The following is a 17,972-nucleotide window of genomic DNA, read 5'->3' as shown; positions in this document are numbered from 1 at the left end:
TCTAGCACATGACTGAGCGATCTTCCCACTACCAAAATCCACGTGACTTCTTTCGCGTTTTATTTTTTGTTTTTAATAATCAATCATTTAGCCAATTAAATGTTTACAAGCAAAGCCCACTGTGGGCAATGGAAACTATCAAAAGGGAGGGGGAGGCCGGGAGAGAGGGAAGGGACTAAATCAACATGGAGTTGGACGGGGAAATAAAACATTGCAGTGCCCACCTCTCTATCTTTTTTTTAGGTTATTGAAACGCTTCATTAAAATCAGCTTGTTTCCTTTTTAACTCATTTAGTGTAATTTATTTTGAATTGTTTGGCTTAATTACATCAAACTATCTAAAGTTGCAGGATTTGAACAGGCTTCTTGAAGTTACCAGTCTGCAGGTTGAGGATGAACTCAGTTGAAGTTCATTCCCTATCTTTATGTCAGAGAAAGTTTGGGATTCTTTGGGTTTCTCCGAGAGAAAGGAAGGGGTGGATGAGGGCACCATTAAAATAATGTGTGGAATATACAAAGTTGCTCCCATTTCCATGTATTTAGCTTTTTTTTTCATCACAGTTCTTCAGAATGTTTACCCTATGCTTTTAGCTTTAGTTTCCATCTCTTGCTATCGATTTGTTAACCTCTTTTTCATCGTTTATGGGACGTGTGTGTCACTGGCAAGACCAGCATTTGCTGCACAGGCTCAATTGTCTTTGAACTGAATGGCTTCCTGAGCTACTTCCTCGCGTAAAGAGCCACAACATCACTGTGGATTTGGAGTGACGTGTAGACCAAACCAGATGGCAAATTAATGAGAACAATAATGAACCAAATAGGAAATTGATAATAGCTTCACAGACACTATGACCTAAACTAACTTCAATTTCATTTAAATTTCCGCAGTTACTGTGGTAGGATTTGAACCCCCATCCCTGGAAAGTTGGCCTGGTCCTCTGGGTTACCAGACCAGTGACATTCCCATTGCACTACCATCTTCCCAATATTCTTGAGTCCAAACACATGCTTAACCAATCCTCCCAGCACAGTGAGCATCAATAGTAAATAAACTCATATAATCAAAGAGAACAATTGAACATTATGGAGCCAATCAGAGGGGCACTAGTAAAGTGGCCTGGTTTTTCCATACTATCGAATCAGCATGTTTTTCTTGAATTTATATTGCTGGATGTAGAGCCAATTGCTGGATTTACTTTGCAAATATTATCTGTGAACTGAGGGGGAAACTTGATGGCTCTGTAGTTATGTTAAGAACTTATATAGATCCTTGATATGCAACTTATCTTCAGAAAGAAGATGGTTGGGCTAAATTCCAGTCTGAATTCTGGAAGCATAGACACTAATCACTTTTCTTATTCATAAGATGTTCACTGATCCTTTTGATTCCATTCCTAGAAAGTAACAGATCTGTGATCACTGTCGGTCGGAACCCAATTACCAGTCCAGGATTCAGCCGCAAAGGTATCGTGATGAGATTGATTATCAGTTTGGGAATTTTGGCTGAAGCCAGAATGTACCTGGGAGGGCTATGTAACTGAAATATTAGTCTAGAATGACAAATATTATCAAAGCATTGTGCCACATTTCTGTAGAACGGAGGTGCCTAGCTACAGTTTCTCATCCCCATAGATGAGTTGACAGTAGGTACTCGTGAGTGAGCTGTGAGGGACAAACACAGAGAAATACTGGGAAATTAATCTAGCAGCATCTGTGGAAAGAGGAATTTTTTTTTCCTATTCATTTGTGGCATATGGGTACCTTTGCTTGACCAGCATTTATTGCCCGTCCCTAGTTGCCCTTGAGAAGGTAGGGGTGAGCTGCCTCCTTGAACCTCTGCAGTCCACCTGCTGTGGGTTGACCCACAATGCTGTTAGGGAGGGAATTCCAGGATTTTGACCCAGCAACAGTGAAGGAACAGCGATATATTTCCAAGTTAGGATGGTGAGTGGCTTGGAGGGGACCTTGAAGGCGGCATTATTCCCATGTATTTGCTGTCCTTGTCTGTCTAGACAGAAGTGATCATTAGTTTGCAAGGCGTTGTCTGAGGATCTTTGGTGAATTCCTGCAGTGCACCTTGTTTATGCTTCAATTCTGGTATGACTGCTTCTCAGGTCTCTTCAGAACTTCTTTAGTTCTTCTTCAGAGTATCAAAGAAGGGTCATACCAGATTCAAATCATTAACTCTGTGTCTCTCTCTCCACAGTTGCTGCCAGACCTGCTGAGTTTCTCCAGCATTCTCTGTGTTTGTTTCAGATTTCCAGCATCTGCAGTATTTTATCTTTGTTTGAGATGGAAGACACGTTGCTCTAATTGTTTAATGATGATTCCTTCCCCATCTTTGGTTAGAATGACACCACTAGGCGATGCACCTTTCAAAGACTGTTTAGATATAAAATAGGGATTAGAACAAATGTTGTTTGAGCCAAAAGTGAATATAATGGTGAGGAGTAACATTGCCAATTCATTCAAAGCTTTCATGGCCTAGCTGTCATTAGGCAACTCATCTTTCTGTCCTAGGAGTTGAGGGTGGACAGTGTGAAGAGCATCTAATTCTGTGTGCAATCACCAGCATGCCTAATCTGGGAAAAGCAACCCACCCCGAGTGGGATCAAAGGTCTATTTATCATTTTCCCTCATTCAAACTCTCACCCCATCAGAACAAAATCAAACTAAAGACCAAGGAAGAAAATTGAAATATCCAGCATCATCCACAATATTGACCCATATTCTATATTGAGCCTTCTTTAATATGGTGCAGAATTTCATATTTAATTTTTCAACATTTTCTCTTAACTTTTTTCTTCTTCTGAAGGCATTGACTCATGAGTCCTCAATATTTCACTCAAGGCAGCTACTCATTTGATTTGCACTGTGAGCCAGTTGTGCTCTCTCCCAGGACTCGCTGTCCCGGAGAGTTGCTGGATACTGAGCTGAAAGGAAAGTTACAGATGTGGCCTCAACAATCGCTGACACATACACTCCTCTTTCAGGAAGCACATTACTAATTGAGTGCTCTCCACCAAACTGTAATGTTCAATTTTTCTGTGTTTGATTATGGTATTCTAGTAACATCTAGGCTTGCTGTGCTTGATTGGTAAAGCCTGGGTGTTGACTCAGGGAAAAGCAAACAGACTGCTGACAGGGCTGAAAGCTAAAGCTGAGGCATGGAATTGACATTGGAGGAAAACCTGTTACACACATAGAAACTAATGTCTGACCGAGTGTACAATGATAATAATGTCCAGTGCTCAAGTCTGTGTTGTAATGACCAGGTCATTTGGCCTGAACCCTCTGTGGAAGCTGATGTGCATCTATCCGCCCAACTTTCCAGCCAGCGTGACAACTACATGGACCAGGAAATATTAGTTGAGAGAGTTTCTGCCCGTGGTCCCACATTTTGCCTTTCATTTGAACGTAGAAAGGATATTGATTATTTTTGCATTTGTTCTATCTGAGTCCCAATCTTGTAGGATTGAACATCTGAAGCCCCTTAGTTTTCTTCCTACAGCAGTTGGTTGTGAAGTGAACATAGATATTAGGTTCAGGCTCCAATCCATGATTTAAGCACACAATCTGGACTGATTTGGAGATGCCGGTGTTGGACTGGGGTGTAGATAGTTAAAAATCACACAACACCGGGTTACAGTCCAACAGGTTTAATTGGAAGCACTAGCTTTCGGAGCGTCGCTCCTTCATCAGGTGGTTGTGGAGGCCACAATTGTAAGGCACAGAATTTATAGCAAAAGTTTACTGTGTGATATAACTGAAATTATACATTGAAAAATACCTTGATTATCTGTTGAGTCTTTCATCTGTTCGAATACCATGATAGTCAGACAATCAAGGTATTTTTCAATGTATAATTTCAGTTACATCACACAGTAAACTTTTGCTATAAATTCTGTGCCTTACAATTGTGGCCTCCACAACCACCTGATGAAGGAGCGACGCTCCGAAAGCTACTGCTTCCAATTAGACCTGTTGGACTGTAACCTGTTGTTGTGTGATTTTTAACTTTGTACAATCTGGACTGACAATCACAGAAAGTCTAAGGCAATAGCGCATTATTGGAGGCTGCTGTCTTTTGGATGAGTGAGTCTTGCTTGTGTCTATTATATGCAGGGATTTGCCCTCAAAATTAATAATATGAAATATTTTCATTGACGCAGTTTATGGGATCTGCTGTATTAGAAAAGGGGTCGTTGTCAGTCTTTCAAATTTCTTCATCCCAAGCAGTTACTGCACTGTGCCTCTAGAGAGCAGCACCAATTCATAGTTGCTCTGTCAGCCTGAAATTTCTCCGAAGGTGTACAGACTGTGGTTCCACAGGTGAAAGCAGCTCTCTTGTCATTTCCCTATCCAGACAGTAAATGCCAAGAGGATATTTGAGTGTGATTCAGTCACTAGACACTGGAACAGTGACTTGGAGTTTGAATCCTGTCCAATTTTAACCCATCTTTTCACTGAGATCTGTCATGTGTCAGTCATTTTTAAATATTTAAACAATTTAAATGAAATTCATTATGTTATCCACGCCATTATTTGCTTCAGTGTTGTCAACTGATTTGAATTTGTGTAATTTGATAATGTGAAATCTGGACATGTGCAATTTGGTCACATGATATCTCCCAGGTTTGCCCTTTTCAATCCCCTGTCATTGGGTTCCTTTTGCTCCAGCAGCTGTTGCCGGGAGGAGGGAGGGGGCTGGGGGGTGAGTTCCAAGACTTGGGAGGCCACTTCAGAGCAGGACACTGACTGCTGGTAGGGTAGAGGGGCAACAGTGTAGAGGGAGGGAACTAACAAGATCAGAAAAGAGGAGAAACTGATGGTGGAGGACAATAGGGGAAACTGGGGACAGTAAGAAAGCAAAGGAGAGGGAAAAAGAGAGACAGAGATTGAGGGTGGGGAAGGATGTGATGAGGGAAGACTGACTGTGGGGAGAAATTCACAGGCAAACCAGTAGGGGGAGCTTTGGTTCCACCAGTAACTGATAGTAGCTCATTGATAACTAATTGTGGTAACACTCCATTTTTGTTCATGGTCAATGGGTTCATACTAGCTTTCTGATGTGTAACTAGTAGCTAGTTATAACTAATAGGTTATATTGTGTTGGTAATTTGTTGTTAACCTACAGATTGGTAAAATTCATTCTGTGACACCACAATCACTCCAGTGGGCCATTGCTGGCTAAGTACACAGGGTGAATCTCTTTATGCTTCCATTTTGCTTTTAACCATAGTCATTTTTGTCTGGCTCAGTACAATTTATGAACTCCAGTGTCACGGTAGTAAAACATAAAATGTGGGAAATACTGGCCGGTCTGGCAGCAACTATGGAGAGAGACACGGTGTGAACATTTGGACGATGGGTAGTCAGCCTGAAAGTTGAACTCGGTTTCTCTCTCCAACGACACTGCCTGACCTCCTGAGCATTTCCAAACTTTCCGTTTCAACTCCTGATTTCCAAAATCTGCATGCTTTTGACTTTGTGTTTTGTGATGTATCGTAGTATCTGGGTAAGAGCTTACAATGTTGAAAAAAATGAACAAAGGGTCAGAATTGGGGTTCAGTTCATAGTCTGGTACACCATTAGATTATGCTCGGGCTGATCTTTATCTTAACTCCACTCCTATTAGAAATAGGTCTAATGGAGCGTACAGTTTTCAGACTGAGTTCCTCAACCCAGTTTTGTATAGTCCATATGTTAGATAGATGAGTTAACAGTTAGGGTATTGTTTGATCTATGGGAGGCAGGATCATATGTTTGGTAAACCATAGACTGAATTTTAGCAGAAATTGGCTGTGTCAATTTTGATGCATTTCATTGGAGGTTTCTCTTCACAAAGCCCAGACGGATTTTCTTATTCCATTTTCCTAAATTTGCCTCATTATTTATGCACCGCAGTCCAATGGCATCCCACTCTTGTATTGTCCCACCACTGATCATAGACAGAGGTCCTGGTCACTGCCAGCACCTCCTGGGATTCCTGGCCTTTGCACTGTCTTTAAAGCACAGTTACTCACCAGCCACTTCTGCCCTGCATGGTTCCTGTTAATTACCCCAATATGTCAGGAAAGGGAACACTGGCACCCTGCTTTATCAATACGGAGGTGGAGTCCTGGTGATCAGGGTGGGGGTTCACAAGGTCATTGCCCATGTAACACCCTGAGATGTTGGTGATGGATAGTCTAGAGGAGCTCATGGCAAGTTAGGTACCTGCTGTGACTGTCATGTCAGGACTTATCAGAGTCTAGTTTCTATCTGGAGGGTAGGAGAATGAGAAAATGCATGTTAATGATGTGCAATTACATTATAATGAGCATGTTACTGCACACTGCAAAGAGACCTCTCACTGTTGATGAGTGAGAATGTTGTTTCACTATTCAACATTTGGTTGGAAAATGGTGCCAACTTGGGTATAAGTACAAAAATTTAAGAACAAGTTAGAAAGAAATAAGGAACAAAGTTAAAAGTTAAGCATTACAGTCCTTCTTGGGATTAAGTCAGAAAATAAAGAAATAAAGCTATAAGTCCAATTGTTGCAGTCTTCCTAAAGTGCTTCGTCATACTGGGACTGCACTTCCTACAATTACTCTAATCTTCCCCCCCTTCATTACTCCTCATCTGACCCTTCATTCAGAATGAGGATTAAGAGGGAAATGAAGGAATGGAAGGGAGGAGTAGAGGGAAATGTCATGTGGAAGAAGGGAAGTGTGAAACAGAAGAATAGTTGAAAGCATTAGTATTCTACATCAATAAAAGTTAGTAAATCGGTAAGAGTTACTGTGAATTTTTGAACCTGTTAGGTTCTAAGCACTAATAGGTTTCTAATGTAAAAATTAGAGGTCAGGCAATCACCTTTTCCTGTAGGAAATCTATAATTGTTCAACCTGTTTTTGATTAGCACATCTTTTTTAGGAACACATCAGAAGTGCTAAGCAAACTGTAGGTGTATTATAAAACAGTAAATGACACTGAACAATATCAGGAAATGTTAGATCAGATCAATAGTTTAATCAAAGTAGTTTTAAAGGAGCATCTGAAATGGAGGAAAGCAAGGACATGCAGGGAGGGAATTTCAGACCTTGGTTGTTAGAATATTATAGTGTATTTATACTGTATGATTTTTGTTTCATTGATCTCCTACTGTTTGTATTTTTATGTTGACGTCTCATGTGGCAGGTATCATATTGCTAACAATATGTCATCTGGGTCTGCACAATTTAAAGCCTGGGCCAAGCTGAAAAGTGGTGTCAAAGTACCATTGTCTGTTAGTATGCTGTGTTTGTAACCTCTCTGTCCCATTGGCAGGTGATGAGAAAAAGGTGATGAAGACTTTCTGTTCACCAAAGATCCAGCATCACAATTTCAGACTCAAATTGGTGGATGCTCTCCCACCTCCACCACCTCTCCCAGTAGAGCAACGTCAGCACATCCATAGCACACAGCAAGGGTAAGAACTATTCTGTATTGCTGAGAGCAATGGGGAAGGATAGACAGAGGGAATCATATTTACCATAACTCCCAAAGATGCAGGACCAGCGCTACGCTATTCGGCCTGTTGAGTCTGCTTTGCCATTCAATGAGATCATGGCTGATGTGGTAATCCTCAACTTCACTTACCTGCATTTACCTTGGAATCCTTGATTCCTTTACTGATTAAAAAATTGTCCATCTTGGTCTGGAACATCTTTTCTTCGAAATTGTTACAAGCATAAAAACACACCAATACAACTGACCCCAGCAGCTTCAAGCCTGTTACCAGTAGAGACTAATGGAGGAAGGCTAGTGATGGTGCCATAAGTTGCCTCAGATAGACAGGAGATGGGTCATCCTGGATTCTCATGCCTATCCAACAATACTAATTGGGCATCTCATGTGTTTGTCTGCATGTGTGTGTGTAATATAATGTAATATCACCCGAACCCTATTCTGCTGATGTTCTCCAATTGATATGCTAATGGATGGAAGTCAGAAAAGGATCAAGACATATTTCCTCTCAAAAGGCTTCAGAACAATGATGGTCAGCACAGTTTCTCAGGGGGGACGTCATATCTAACAAGTTTCATTAAAGTTTGTGAGGAGGTGACTAGGTGTATGGATGAGTGTAGTACAGTTGATTTAGTCCATTTGGATTTCAGTAAGGCTTTCGTCAAGGTCTTGCATGGCAGACTGGTTAAGAAGTTAAGTGTCCATTTGATCCGGGCAATTTGGCAAATTGGATCCAAAATTGCCCTAGTGGCAGAGAGTGACGGTCAAGGGGTGTTTTTTGTGACTTGAAGCCTGTGTCTAGTACAGAGTTCCTTACTGTTTGCAATGTGCATTAATGACCTAAAGGTGAATGTTGGAGGAATGAGCACTATGTTTACAGAGAACACAACACTTGGTAGTATGGTAAATAGTGAGGAGGGAAGTTTGAGACTAAAGGATGATGTGGTCCAGTGGTCAAATGGGCTGAACGGTGGCAAGAGGAATTTAATCTTGAAAAGTTTGGGAGGATTAACAAGGCAAGGTGAATGGTAGGTAGGACTGTAGGAAGTACAGAGAGATCTTGCTGTGTATAGATCCTTAAAGTCAGCAGAGCAGGTAGATAAGGTGGTTAAAAAGGCATATGGGATACTTGCCTTTATGAGTCAAGGCAATGAATGCAAGAGGAAGAAGGTGATAATGGAGTTGTATTAGGTAAGCCACAGCTGGAATACTGTGTGCAGTTCTACTCACCACACTGTAGAAAGGATGATAATTACAGGAGAGCGGATGCAAAGGAGTTCTGAGGAAGTGTCACTGGACCCAAAATGTTCACTCTGATGTCTGTCCACAATTGCTGCCAGACCTGCTGAGCTTTTCCAGCAATTTCTGTTTTGGATTCTGATTTACAGCGTCTGCATTTCTTTTGGTTTTTATTTTGCAATGGAGATTCGCCAAGGTGTTGCCTGGTCTGGAACAGGTCAGCTCTGAAGAAAGACTAGATAGGCTGGTGTTGTTAGAGTGAGAAGGCTGAGAGGGAATCTGGTTAAAATGTACAAACTTCTGAGGGGGTAGATGGGGTACATAGGAAGAAATGTGCCCCGGTCAATAACTAGGGGTGCACACTTTTAATGTGCCAAGCAGGAGATTTAGTGGGGATTTGAGAGAAAAAGGTTATTTTTTCACCCAGAGGAATGTGTGTATCTGGAACTTACTGCCAAAAGGGTGGTAGAGGCAGAATATTTAAGGACCTTTTAGATACCTCAGGGTTTGAAACAACATAACATATAAGGTTATGGGCCAAGAGCTGACAAATGGGATTAGATTAGAATGGATGCTTGGCTGATGCAGACTTGATGGACTGAGGGATCTTTTCAAGTGTTGGAAAAACCCGATGACTCAAGGTGGGATAGGAGCATCATCTCAAAATATGAGCTTGGATATTCAGGAATTGATACCTTTCTTACACATTGGAAGTCTAGAAAGTTCTTCACACTGCCTGCATCACCTGCAGGGCTGAGGATACCAGATCAACTGACACTTTGAGACTGAGACTGATAGTTTTCCATTAGATAAGGCTAGCACAGGGAACTGAATGGAACAGAGGTAGATGGAGTTGAAATGTACATCAACTATGACTTAATGAAATGAGAGAGAAGGATTGAGGAGGCTGATCAGCAATGAGAACTTGCATTTATATAGCATCTTCAATGTACAAACACGATTAATATCATAATAGGCATCTGTGAAATTCCTTGCCCAATGAAGCAGTTGAGGCTACCTCATTGAGTGTTTTTAAGACAAAGATAGATAGATTTTTGAGCAGAAAAGGAATAAAGAATTATGGTGAGCAGGCGATTAAGTGGAGCTGAGTCCATGAGAAAATCAGCCATGATCTAATTGCATGGCAGAGCAAGTTTGACGGGCTGGATGGCCTACGCCTGGTCCTAGTTCTTATGTTCTTATCAAACAAGTATGGTAAAGCAAGAGATTAAGACAGAAGACAAAAAAAGCTTGATTAATTTGATAGATTTTAAGAAGATTCTTAAAGGAGGGGAGAGTGCTAGATTTAGAGACATTAAGGGAGCTTTACTGCTGTTCCTATAATCCATGAGGAATTTGGCACCTATTGTTTTGGCCTTCAGGAATGGTAGCTATGAGAAGATTGATGAAAGGCTCACTTGCATTTGTGTTTTGTTTCAGGTCAAGCAAATCTAAGAAGCTGTCCGAATCCAGCATGATGTCCGCAGGAGCACAGAGAGAGGGAAGCTGCTCTCCTCTGGAAGATGATGAGATGTCCTATCAGACCACATGCTACAGCCGCCTGTCCACTGCCACCCTCTCACTGTCAGCAAACGACGGCGCGGACAACAGCCACCGGCCAGAACCAGTCGATCAGTTCCTGGAGCTGACAGATGAGGGTAACCTAAGGTTTGAGAAAGAATCTACCTAAATTCTCTGTTATTTCCCATTTGTCCAGCAAAAAGAAACATAGGGCAACCTAACAGAGGACTTGAAGGCTATCAAGCGTTTTGATATAGTGGATGTAGTGGAGATACTCCCACCTGTTGGGTTAAGCTGAAACTCGGGATCATGGGTATAAGACAGTCAAGAATAAATCCAACAACAAGAGAAACTGAAAGAGTAATCAGAATGCAAAACTAATTGCTGAGAGGAGTAATTGAGGCTACAAGCATTGATGCAATTAAGGGCACCTTAGATTAGTGCACGAGAGAGAGAGAGAGAAAGAGAGAAATGGAAGAATATGTTCAAACTGAGGAGAGGTTATCATATAGGGTTGACTATGGCTTAAGACTCGTGCTCTGGGGCCATTGGTTCAAATTCCATCCAACAAATAAAGACTGGAACTGAAAGTATAGTGACCAGGAAGCAGTCATTGATTGTTGTGAAAACCCGTCTGGCTCACTAATGTACTACAGGGTAGGAAACCTGCCACTCTTCGCTGGTTTGATTTGATTTTGAATCCCAACTCTCAGCGATGTGGTTGACTTTTTTTGTGTGTGCTTTTGTGCAACTCGTTTCACAATCTCAACACAAGTTGTCCAAAAACAGTTTACAGCCAACAAGTACTTTTTGTAGAATAGTCATTGTGATCATTGACAGAAACATAGCAGAGTATTTGTGCACAGCAATCTCCCACAAATCACTAATTTTTCCATCAGTCCAAAAATGGTATTCTGTCTATCTCCCAGTTGAACAACATCATGTAAAATACTTGGATCAATGTGATGGCAGGTCCATAGGTCCCAATGATTAGTTGACAAAAGCCTGATTCTTTTGTTGTTTTTCATAGGCAGAACACAGATTGTAATCAACCAGCCCACTCTTGCAGAGGCCAAATCAAAACATCCGCTGTGAGATGTGTTTTGATAATTAGAAAGCATTTGCTGAACAATCTGGAGTGCGCTAATAGCTAGACTAAGAGTAAGATAATCAGGCAAGCTCATAACATAGTCCAATTACGCTTTCTAAGCATGACATACATTCATGAACAGGGACTCATTTTCTGAAAACTGAAGGAATATGCTACATCTTTATTTGATTTACCCAAGAGCAGAGGAGCCAATAATTCCTCAGCCATTCACTGTTAACTTGCCAATCAATTAGTATTCCTTTTCTCATGTAGAATTAGTTGGGGTGGTCACTTGAAATTTGACATTATTTCATTTGTTTTGATGAGCACAGGCCATAAGGCTTTGGCAACGTGTCTCTCTCAATAAACAACAGTGTGTTATTCATCAATTCATCTATTTTAGAAATGCTGATTGAAGAATAGATGTTAGCTAGGGCGAGGACTCTTCTGCTCTTTCTCAGATACGGCTGTGGGAATTTTTTCGATTCACCTGGGAGGGCACTCAAATGTAATACCTCATGTAAAAGACCACAGCTGCACTCCTTCATTAATGCACTAAAAAGACAGGGTAGAATGTATTCTCTAGTTGCTGGAATGTGGTTTTAACCCACACCCTCTGACACTGAGAGGTACCCACTAGGCCATACCACCATGCCTTGTGCTCTGGGGACATTGGTTCAAATTCAAGTCTCCTTTTGTCGTGATCCTTTGGAGTATGGGAAGTTTGAATCCTCCGATTCTGGTGCACTCAGCTCAATCACTCTCCAGTAAGTGGCCTGTAATAATACCTTGTCCTCATTGTGATCCAGTGCCTGAGGCTGAAGCTTGTGAAATCTAGCCAGGCATTTAAAATTGTAACAAATATTGGCAGTGTTTGAAATTCTGCAGCGTGCTGAAATCTTTTGTTACAAAAGGAAGTCTGGTGTTTTTTGTTTTTTTTTTACTGAGAAGTAAGCTATCCAAATGTGATAGCCAGCCATTGACTGCATTATATTAATAACAACAACGTGTTTATGCACAAATAGAACTGGGAGGGTGAAAAAGGAATAAAGAGATGAGTCTTAATGAGTATATTCTCAAATCACTGATGAATGGGCAGTCACTGAAGGGTAGAATCAGAGCCAATGAACACACCTTTAAATTTATTTACTGAGTTAGGCTTTATAAACATAAAACAAAGAACTGAAAACAAAAGGAGAAAAGCAATGCTTCGGTTACACAGGGCTTTGGTGAGACCACCTCTGGAGTACCGTATATAGTTAGAGTTTCTTATTTAAGGAAGGATATAAATGGATTGGAAATAGTTCAGATGATGTTTGCTGGACTAATATCTCTAATGGATGTGTTACTTTATGAGGGAAGGTTGGATAGGCTAGGATTGTATTGGCTGAAATCTAGTAGAGCACGAGGCAGCTTGATAAAGTGATGTCATATCCTGTGGGGTCTTGACAGGGTGTTTGCCTTTGTGGGGCTCGGAGTCACTATTTTAAAATCAGGGTGGCCCACTCTAAGGTGGATTCTGGATTAGTGGTGCTGGAAGAACACAGCAGTTCAGGCAGCATCCAAGCAGCTTAGAAATCGACGTTTCGGGCAAAAGCCCTTCATCAGGAATAAAGGCAGTGAGCCTGAAGCGTGGAGAGATAAGCTAGAGGAGGGTGGGGATGGGGAGAAAGTAGCATAGAGTACAATGGGTGAGTGGGGGAGGGGATGAAGGTGATAGGTCAGGGAGGAGAGTGTGGAGTGGATAGGTGGAAAAGGAGATAGGCAGGTAGGACAAGTCCAGACAAGTCATGGGGACAGTACTGAGCTGGAAATTTAGAACTAGGGTGAGGTGGGGGAAGGGGAAATGAGGAAACTGTTGAAGTCCACATTGATGCCCTGGGGTTGAAGTGTTCTGAGGCGGAAGATGAGGCGTTCTTCCTCCAGGCGTCTGGTGGTGAGGGAGCGGCGGTGAAGGAGGCCCAGGATCTCCATGTCCTCGGCAGAGTGGGAGGGGGAGTTGAAATGTTGGGCCACGGGGCGGTGTGGTTGATTGGTGCGGGTGTCCCGGAGATGTTCCCTAAAGCGCTCTGCTTGGAGGCGCCCAGTCTCCCCAATGTAGAGGAGACCGCATCAGGAGCAACGGATACAATAAATGATATTAGTGGATGTGCAAGTAAAACTTTGATGGATGTGGAAGGCTCCTTTGGGGCCTTGGATAGAGGTGAGGGAGGAGGTGTGGGCGCAGGTTTTACAGTTCCTGAGATGGCAGGGGAAGGTGCCAGGATGGGAGGGTGGGTTGTAGGGGGGCGTGGACCTGACCAGATAGTCACGGAGGGAATGGTCTTTGCTGAAGGTGGAAAGGGAAATATATCCCTGGTGGTGGGGTCTGTTTGGAGGTGGCGGAAATGTCGGTGGATGATTTGGTTTATGCGAAGGTTGGTAGGGTGGAAGGTGAGCACCAGGGGCGTTCTGTCCTTGTTACGGTTGGAGGAGTGGGGTCTGAGGGCGGAGGTGCGGGATGTAGACGAGATGCGTTGGAGGGCATCTTTAACCACGCGGGAAGGGAAATTGCAGTCTCTAAAGAAGGAGGCCATCTGGTGTGTTCTGTGGTGGAACTGGTCCTCCTGGGAGCAGATCCGGCAGAGGCGAAGGAATTGGGAATACAGGATGGCATTTTTGCAAGAGGTAGGGTGGGAAGAGGTGTAATCCAGGTAGCTGTGGGAGTCGGTGGGTTTGTAAAAAATGTCAGTGTCAAGTCGGTCATCATTAATGGAGATGGAGAGGTCCAGGAAGGGGAGGGAGGTGTCAGAGATAGTCCAGATAAATTTAAGGTCAGGGTGGAATGTGTTGGTGAAGTTGATGAATTGCTCAACCTCCTCGCGGGAGCACGAGGTGGCGCCAATGCAGTCATCAATGGAGCGGAGGAAGAGGTGGGGAGTGGTGCCGGTGTAATTACAGAAGATCAACTGCTCTACGTAGCCAACAAAGAGACAGGCATAGCTGGGGCCCATACGTGTGCCCATGGCTACCCCTTTGGTCCGGAGGAAGTGGGAGGATTCAAAGGAAAAATTGTTAAGGGTGAGGACCAGTTCGGCCAAATGAATGAGAGTGTCGGTGGAAGGGTACTGTTGGGACGTCTGGAGAGGAAAAAACGGAGGGCTTGGAGGCCCTGGTCATGGCGGATGGAGGTGTATAGGGATTGGATATCCATGGTGAAGATGAGGCGTTGGGGGCCGGGGAAACGGAAGTCTTGGAGGAGGTGGAGGGCGTGGGTGGTGTCTCGAACGTATGTGGGGAGTTCCTGGACTAGGGGGGATAGGACAGTGTCGAGGTAGGTAGAGATGTGTTCAGTGGGGCAGGAGCATGCTGAGACAATGGGTCGGCCAGGGTGGTCAGGCTTGTGGATCTTGGGAAGGAGGTAGAACCGGGCAGTGCAGGGTTCCCGGACTATGAGGTTGAATCCTCCCCACCCCTTTCCGCCTTCGGCAAAGACCATTCCCTCCGTGACTACCTGATCAGGTCCACGCCCCCCTACAACCCACCCTCCCATTCTGGCACTTTCCCCTGCCACCGCAGGAACAGTAAAACCTCCGCCCATACCTCCTCCCTCACCTCTATCCAAGGCCCCAAAGGAGCCTTCCACATCCATCAAAGTTTTACCTGCACATCCACTAATATCATTTATTGTTTCCGTTGCTCCCGATGCGGTCACCTCTACATTGGGGAGACTGGGCACCTCCTAGCCGAGCGCTTTAGGGAACATCTCCGGGACACCCGCACCAATCAACCACACCGCCCCGTGGCCCAACATTTCAACTCCCCCTCCCACTCTGCCGAGGACATGGAGATCCTGGGCCTCCTTCACCGCCGCTCCCTCACCACCAGACACCTGGAGGAAGAACGCCTCATCTTCCGCCTCAGAACTCTTCAACCACAGGGCATCAATGTGGACTTCAACAGTTTCCTCATTTCCCCTTCCCCCACCTCACCCTAGTTCTAAATTTCCAGCTCAGCACTGTCCCCATGACTTGTCCGGACTTGTCCTACCTGCCTATCTCCTTTTCCACCTATCCACTCCACCCTCTCCTCCCTGACCTATCACCTTCATCCCCTCCCCCACTCACCCATTGTACTCTATGCTGCCTTCTGCAAAGTCCGTTCCCTCCGTGACTACCTGGTCAGCTCCATGCCCCCCTACGACCCACCCTCCCATCCTGGCACTTTCCCCTGCCACCGCAGGAACTGTTCAACCTGTGCCCACACCTCCTCCCCCACCTTTATCCAAGGCCCCAAAGGAGTCTTCCACATCCATCAAAGTTTTACCTGCACATCCACTAATATCATTTATTGTATCCATTGCTCCCGATGCAGTCTCCTCTACATTGGGGAGACTGGGCGCCTCCTAGCAGAGCGCTTTAGGGAACATCTCCGGGACACCCACACCAATCAACCACACGGCCCCGTGGCCCAACATTTCAACTCCCCCTCCCACTCTGCCGAGGACATGGAGGTCCTGGGCCTCCTTCACCGCTGCTCCCTCACCACCAGACGCCGGAGGAAGAACGCCTCATCTTCCGCCTCAGAACACTTCAACCCCAGGGCATCAATGTGGACTTCAACCGCTTCCTCATTTCCCCTTCCCCCACCTCATCCTAGTTTCAAACTTCCAGCTCCGCACTGTCCCCTTGACCTGTCCGGACTTGTCCTACCTGCCTATCTCCTTTTCCACCTATCCACTCCACCCTCTCCTCCCTGACCTATCACCTTCATCTCCTCCCCCACTCACCTATTGTACTCTATGCTACTTTCTCCCCACCCCCACCCTCCTTTAGCTTATCTCTCCACGCTTCAGGCTCTCTGCCTTTATTCCTGATGAAGGGCTTTTGGCCGAAATGTCGATTTTGCTGCTCGTCGGATGCTGCCTGAATTGCTGTGCTCTTCCAGCACCACTGATCCGGAGATACTTTCTCCCCACCCCCACCCTCCTTTAGCTTACCTCTCCACGCTTCAGGCTCACTGCCTTTATTCCTGATGAAGGGCTTTTGCCCGAAACGTCGATTTCTAAGCTGCTTGGATGCTGCCTGAACTGCTGTGCCCTTCCAGCACCACTAATCCAGAATCTGGTTTCCAGCATCTGCAGTCATTGTTTTTACCACTCTGAGGTGGATGAGATTACTTTCTTTGTCACAATAGGTCATGAAACTCTTCCATCAAACAGAGTCTTTGAATACTTTCAAGGTAGGGGCAGATGATTGATAAGCAATAGAGTGAGAATGGGTAAAAACTGAAAGAACTATAGATGCTGTAGATCAGAAACAGACAGCTTCTGTTAGCGAAAGTTTGTTGGGAGTAGTCGAAAATGAGGAACAATCAGATCTTATTGAATGGTGGTGCAGGCTTAAGGAGCATATTCCTACTCCTGATTCATGCTATTATTACATATATACACCTCCCAACACAATAACTAGGGTTTTAATCTATGGCAATTCATAGGAGCACAAGCCTAACCCATATATAACACACACAATCCTCAATCTAAATACAGTTACTTTTGAGGACGAAGAAATTATCTTCTTAAGATGATTCTTTCCAAGGGGACCATTTAGGAATGAGGTCCTTCAACAAAGTGGCTACCTCAGAAAGCATTTTGTATGTTATCATTGTTATTTGTTTAATATTTATTTAAATTATTTTTCTATATTTTAAGTGTTTACACCTAATTTGCTGTAAAATGTTCAGAAATGTCTGGGGGACATGAAAAGCTCTCACGTCTATAGCCCTAGAATTACAAACCAAATGTATTGTGTTCAAGTAGTTTTTACAACTTTACTAAGAGTGCAACCAATTTGAACAGAGCACTCTCCCACAAGGAGACAATGGCTAAATGATATACTTTGTTGTCTTGACTATATAGGGTTACGTATTGGCATTGTATCTTTTTACAACCGCCCAAACATGCAGATGGAAGCCTTGGTGCAGCACCTCATCTGAAAGATGGCAATTTCGACAGTGCGGAATTCCCTCAGTATTTAGTAGATTAGATTAGATTAGATTGCTTACAGTGTAGAAACAGACCTTCCGAAGAACAACCCATCCAGACCCATTCTCCTACATTTACCCCTTCACCTAACACTACAGGCAATCTAGCATGGCCAATTCACCTAACCTGCACATTTTTGGATTGTGGGAGGAAACCAGAGCACCCGGAGGGAACCCACGCAGACACAGGGAGAATGTGCAAACTCCACACAGACAGTTGCCTGAGGCAGGAATTGAACCTGGGTCTCTGGCGCTGTGAGGCAGCAGTGCTAACCACTGTGCCACCGTGCTGCCCCATTGCTGGCCCTTGGAAACTCTGAGGCCAGAGGACTATTGATTGAGCCTCAGTTGACGCAGTACTTAAAACTTAAGTAGTGAATCTACCAAACTTGAGTTTTAGGTATTGTGTCAGCTGAGGCTCAGTCAGCTGTTTTGACTCTTCAGAAACCTTTCATTGTACTTTCAGAGGTTTCATCTTTCAGATGGTAAGTTAAACTGATGCCCTGTCTCCTCTGCTGACTGAAGCCAATGCAAACATATCCTTTAAGTATCCTCCTCAATATTTATCCTCAACCGATATCACAAAGTTTTATTTAGTTATGATCTC

The 17,972-nt window shown here is 43.9% G+C and overlaps 1 protein-coding gene across 3 annotated transcripts in view; it reads left to right on the top strand.

Moving 5' to 3' along the window:
* The window catches only part of robo4 (roundabout, axon guidance receptor, homolog 4 (Drosophila)), a 138,475-nt gene that overhangs the window by 105,162 nt on the left and 15,341 nt on the right, over window positions 1-17,972 (top strand). For 2 of the 3 annotated variants that reach the window (XM_043676846.2, XM_043676849.2), the window contains exons 15-17: window positions 1,399-1,464; window positions 7,315-7,456; window positions 10,174-10,401. In XM_043676846.2, the coding sequence (XP_043532781.2) occupies window positions 1,399-1,464; window positions 7,315-7,456; window positions 10,174-10,401 (436 nt within the window). The remainder of the gene's footprint in view (window positions 1-1,398; window positions 1,465-7,314; window positions 7,457-10,173; window positions 10,402-17,972) is intronic. The other variant, XM_043676848.2, reaches the window with a different exon arrangement.

This window comes from Chiloscyllium plagiosum, unplaced genomic scaffold, assembly GCF_037043375.1.
Source record: "Chiloscyllium plagiosum isolate Xiang-an unplaced genomic scaffold, Cpla_swu_hap1 HiC_scaffold_29, whole genome shotgun sequence".
In the NCBI taxonomy this organism is placed as follows: Eukaryota; Metazoa; Chordata; class Chondrichthyes; order Orectolobiformes; family Hemiscylliidae; genus Chiloscyllium; species Chiloscyllium plagiosum.
This window is presented reverse-complemented; position numbering and strand designations above follow the sequence as displayed.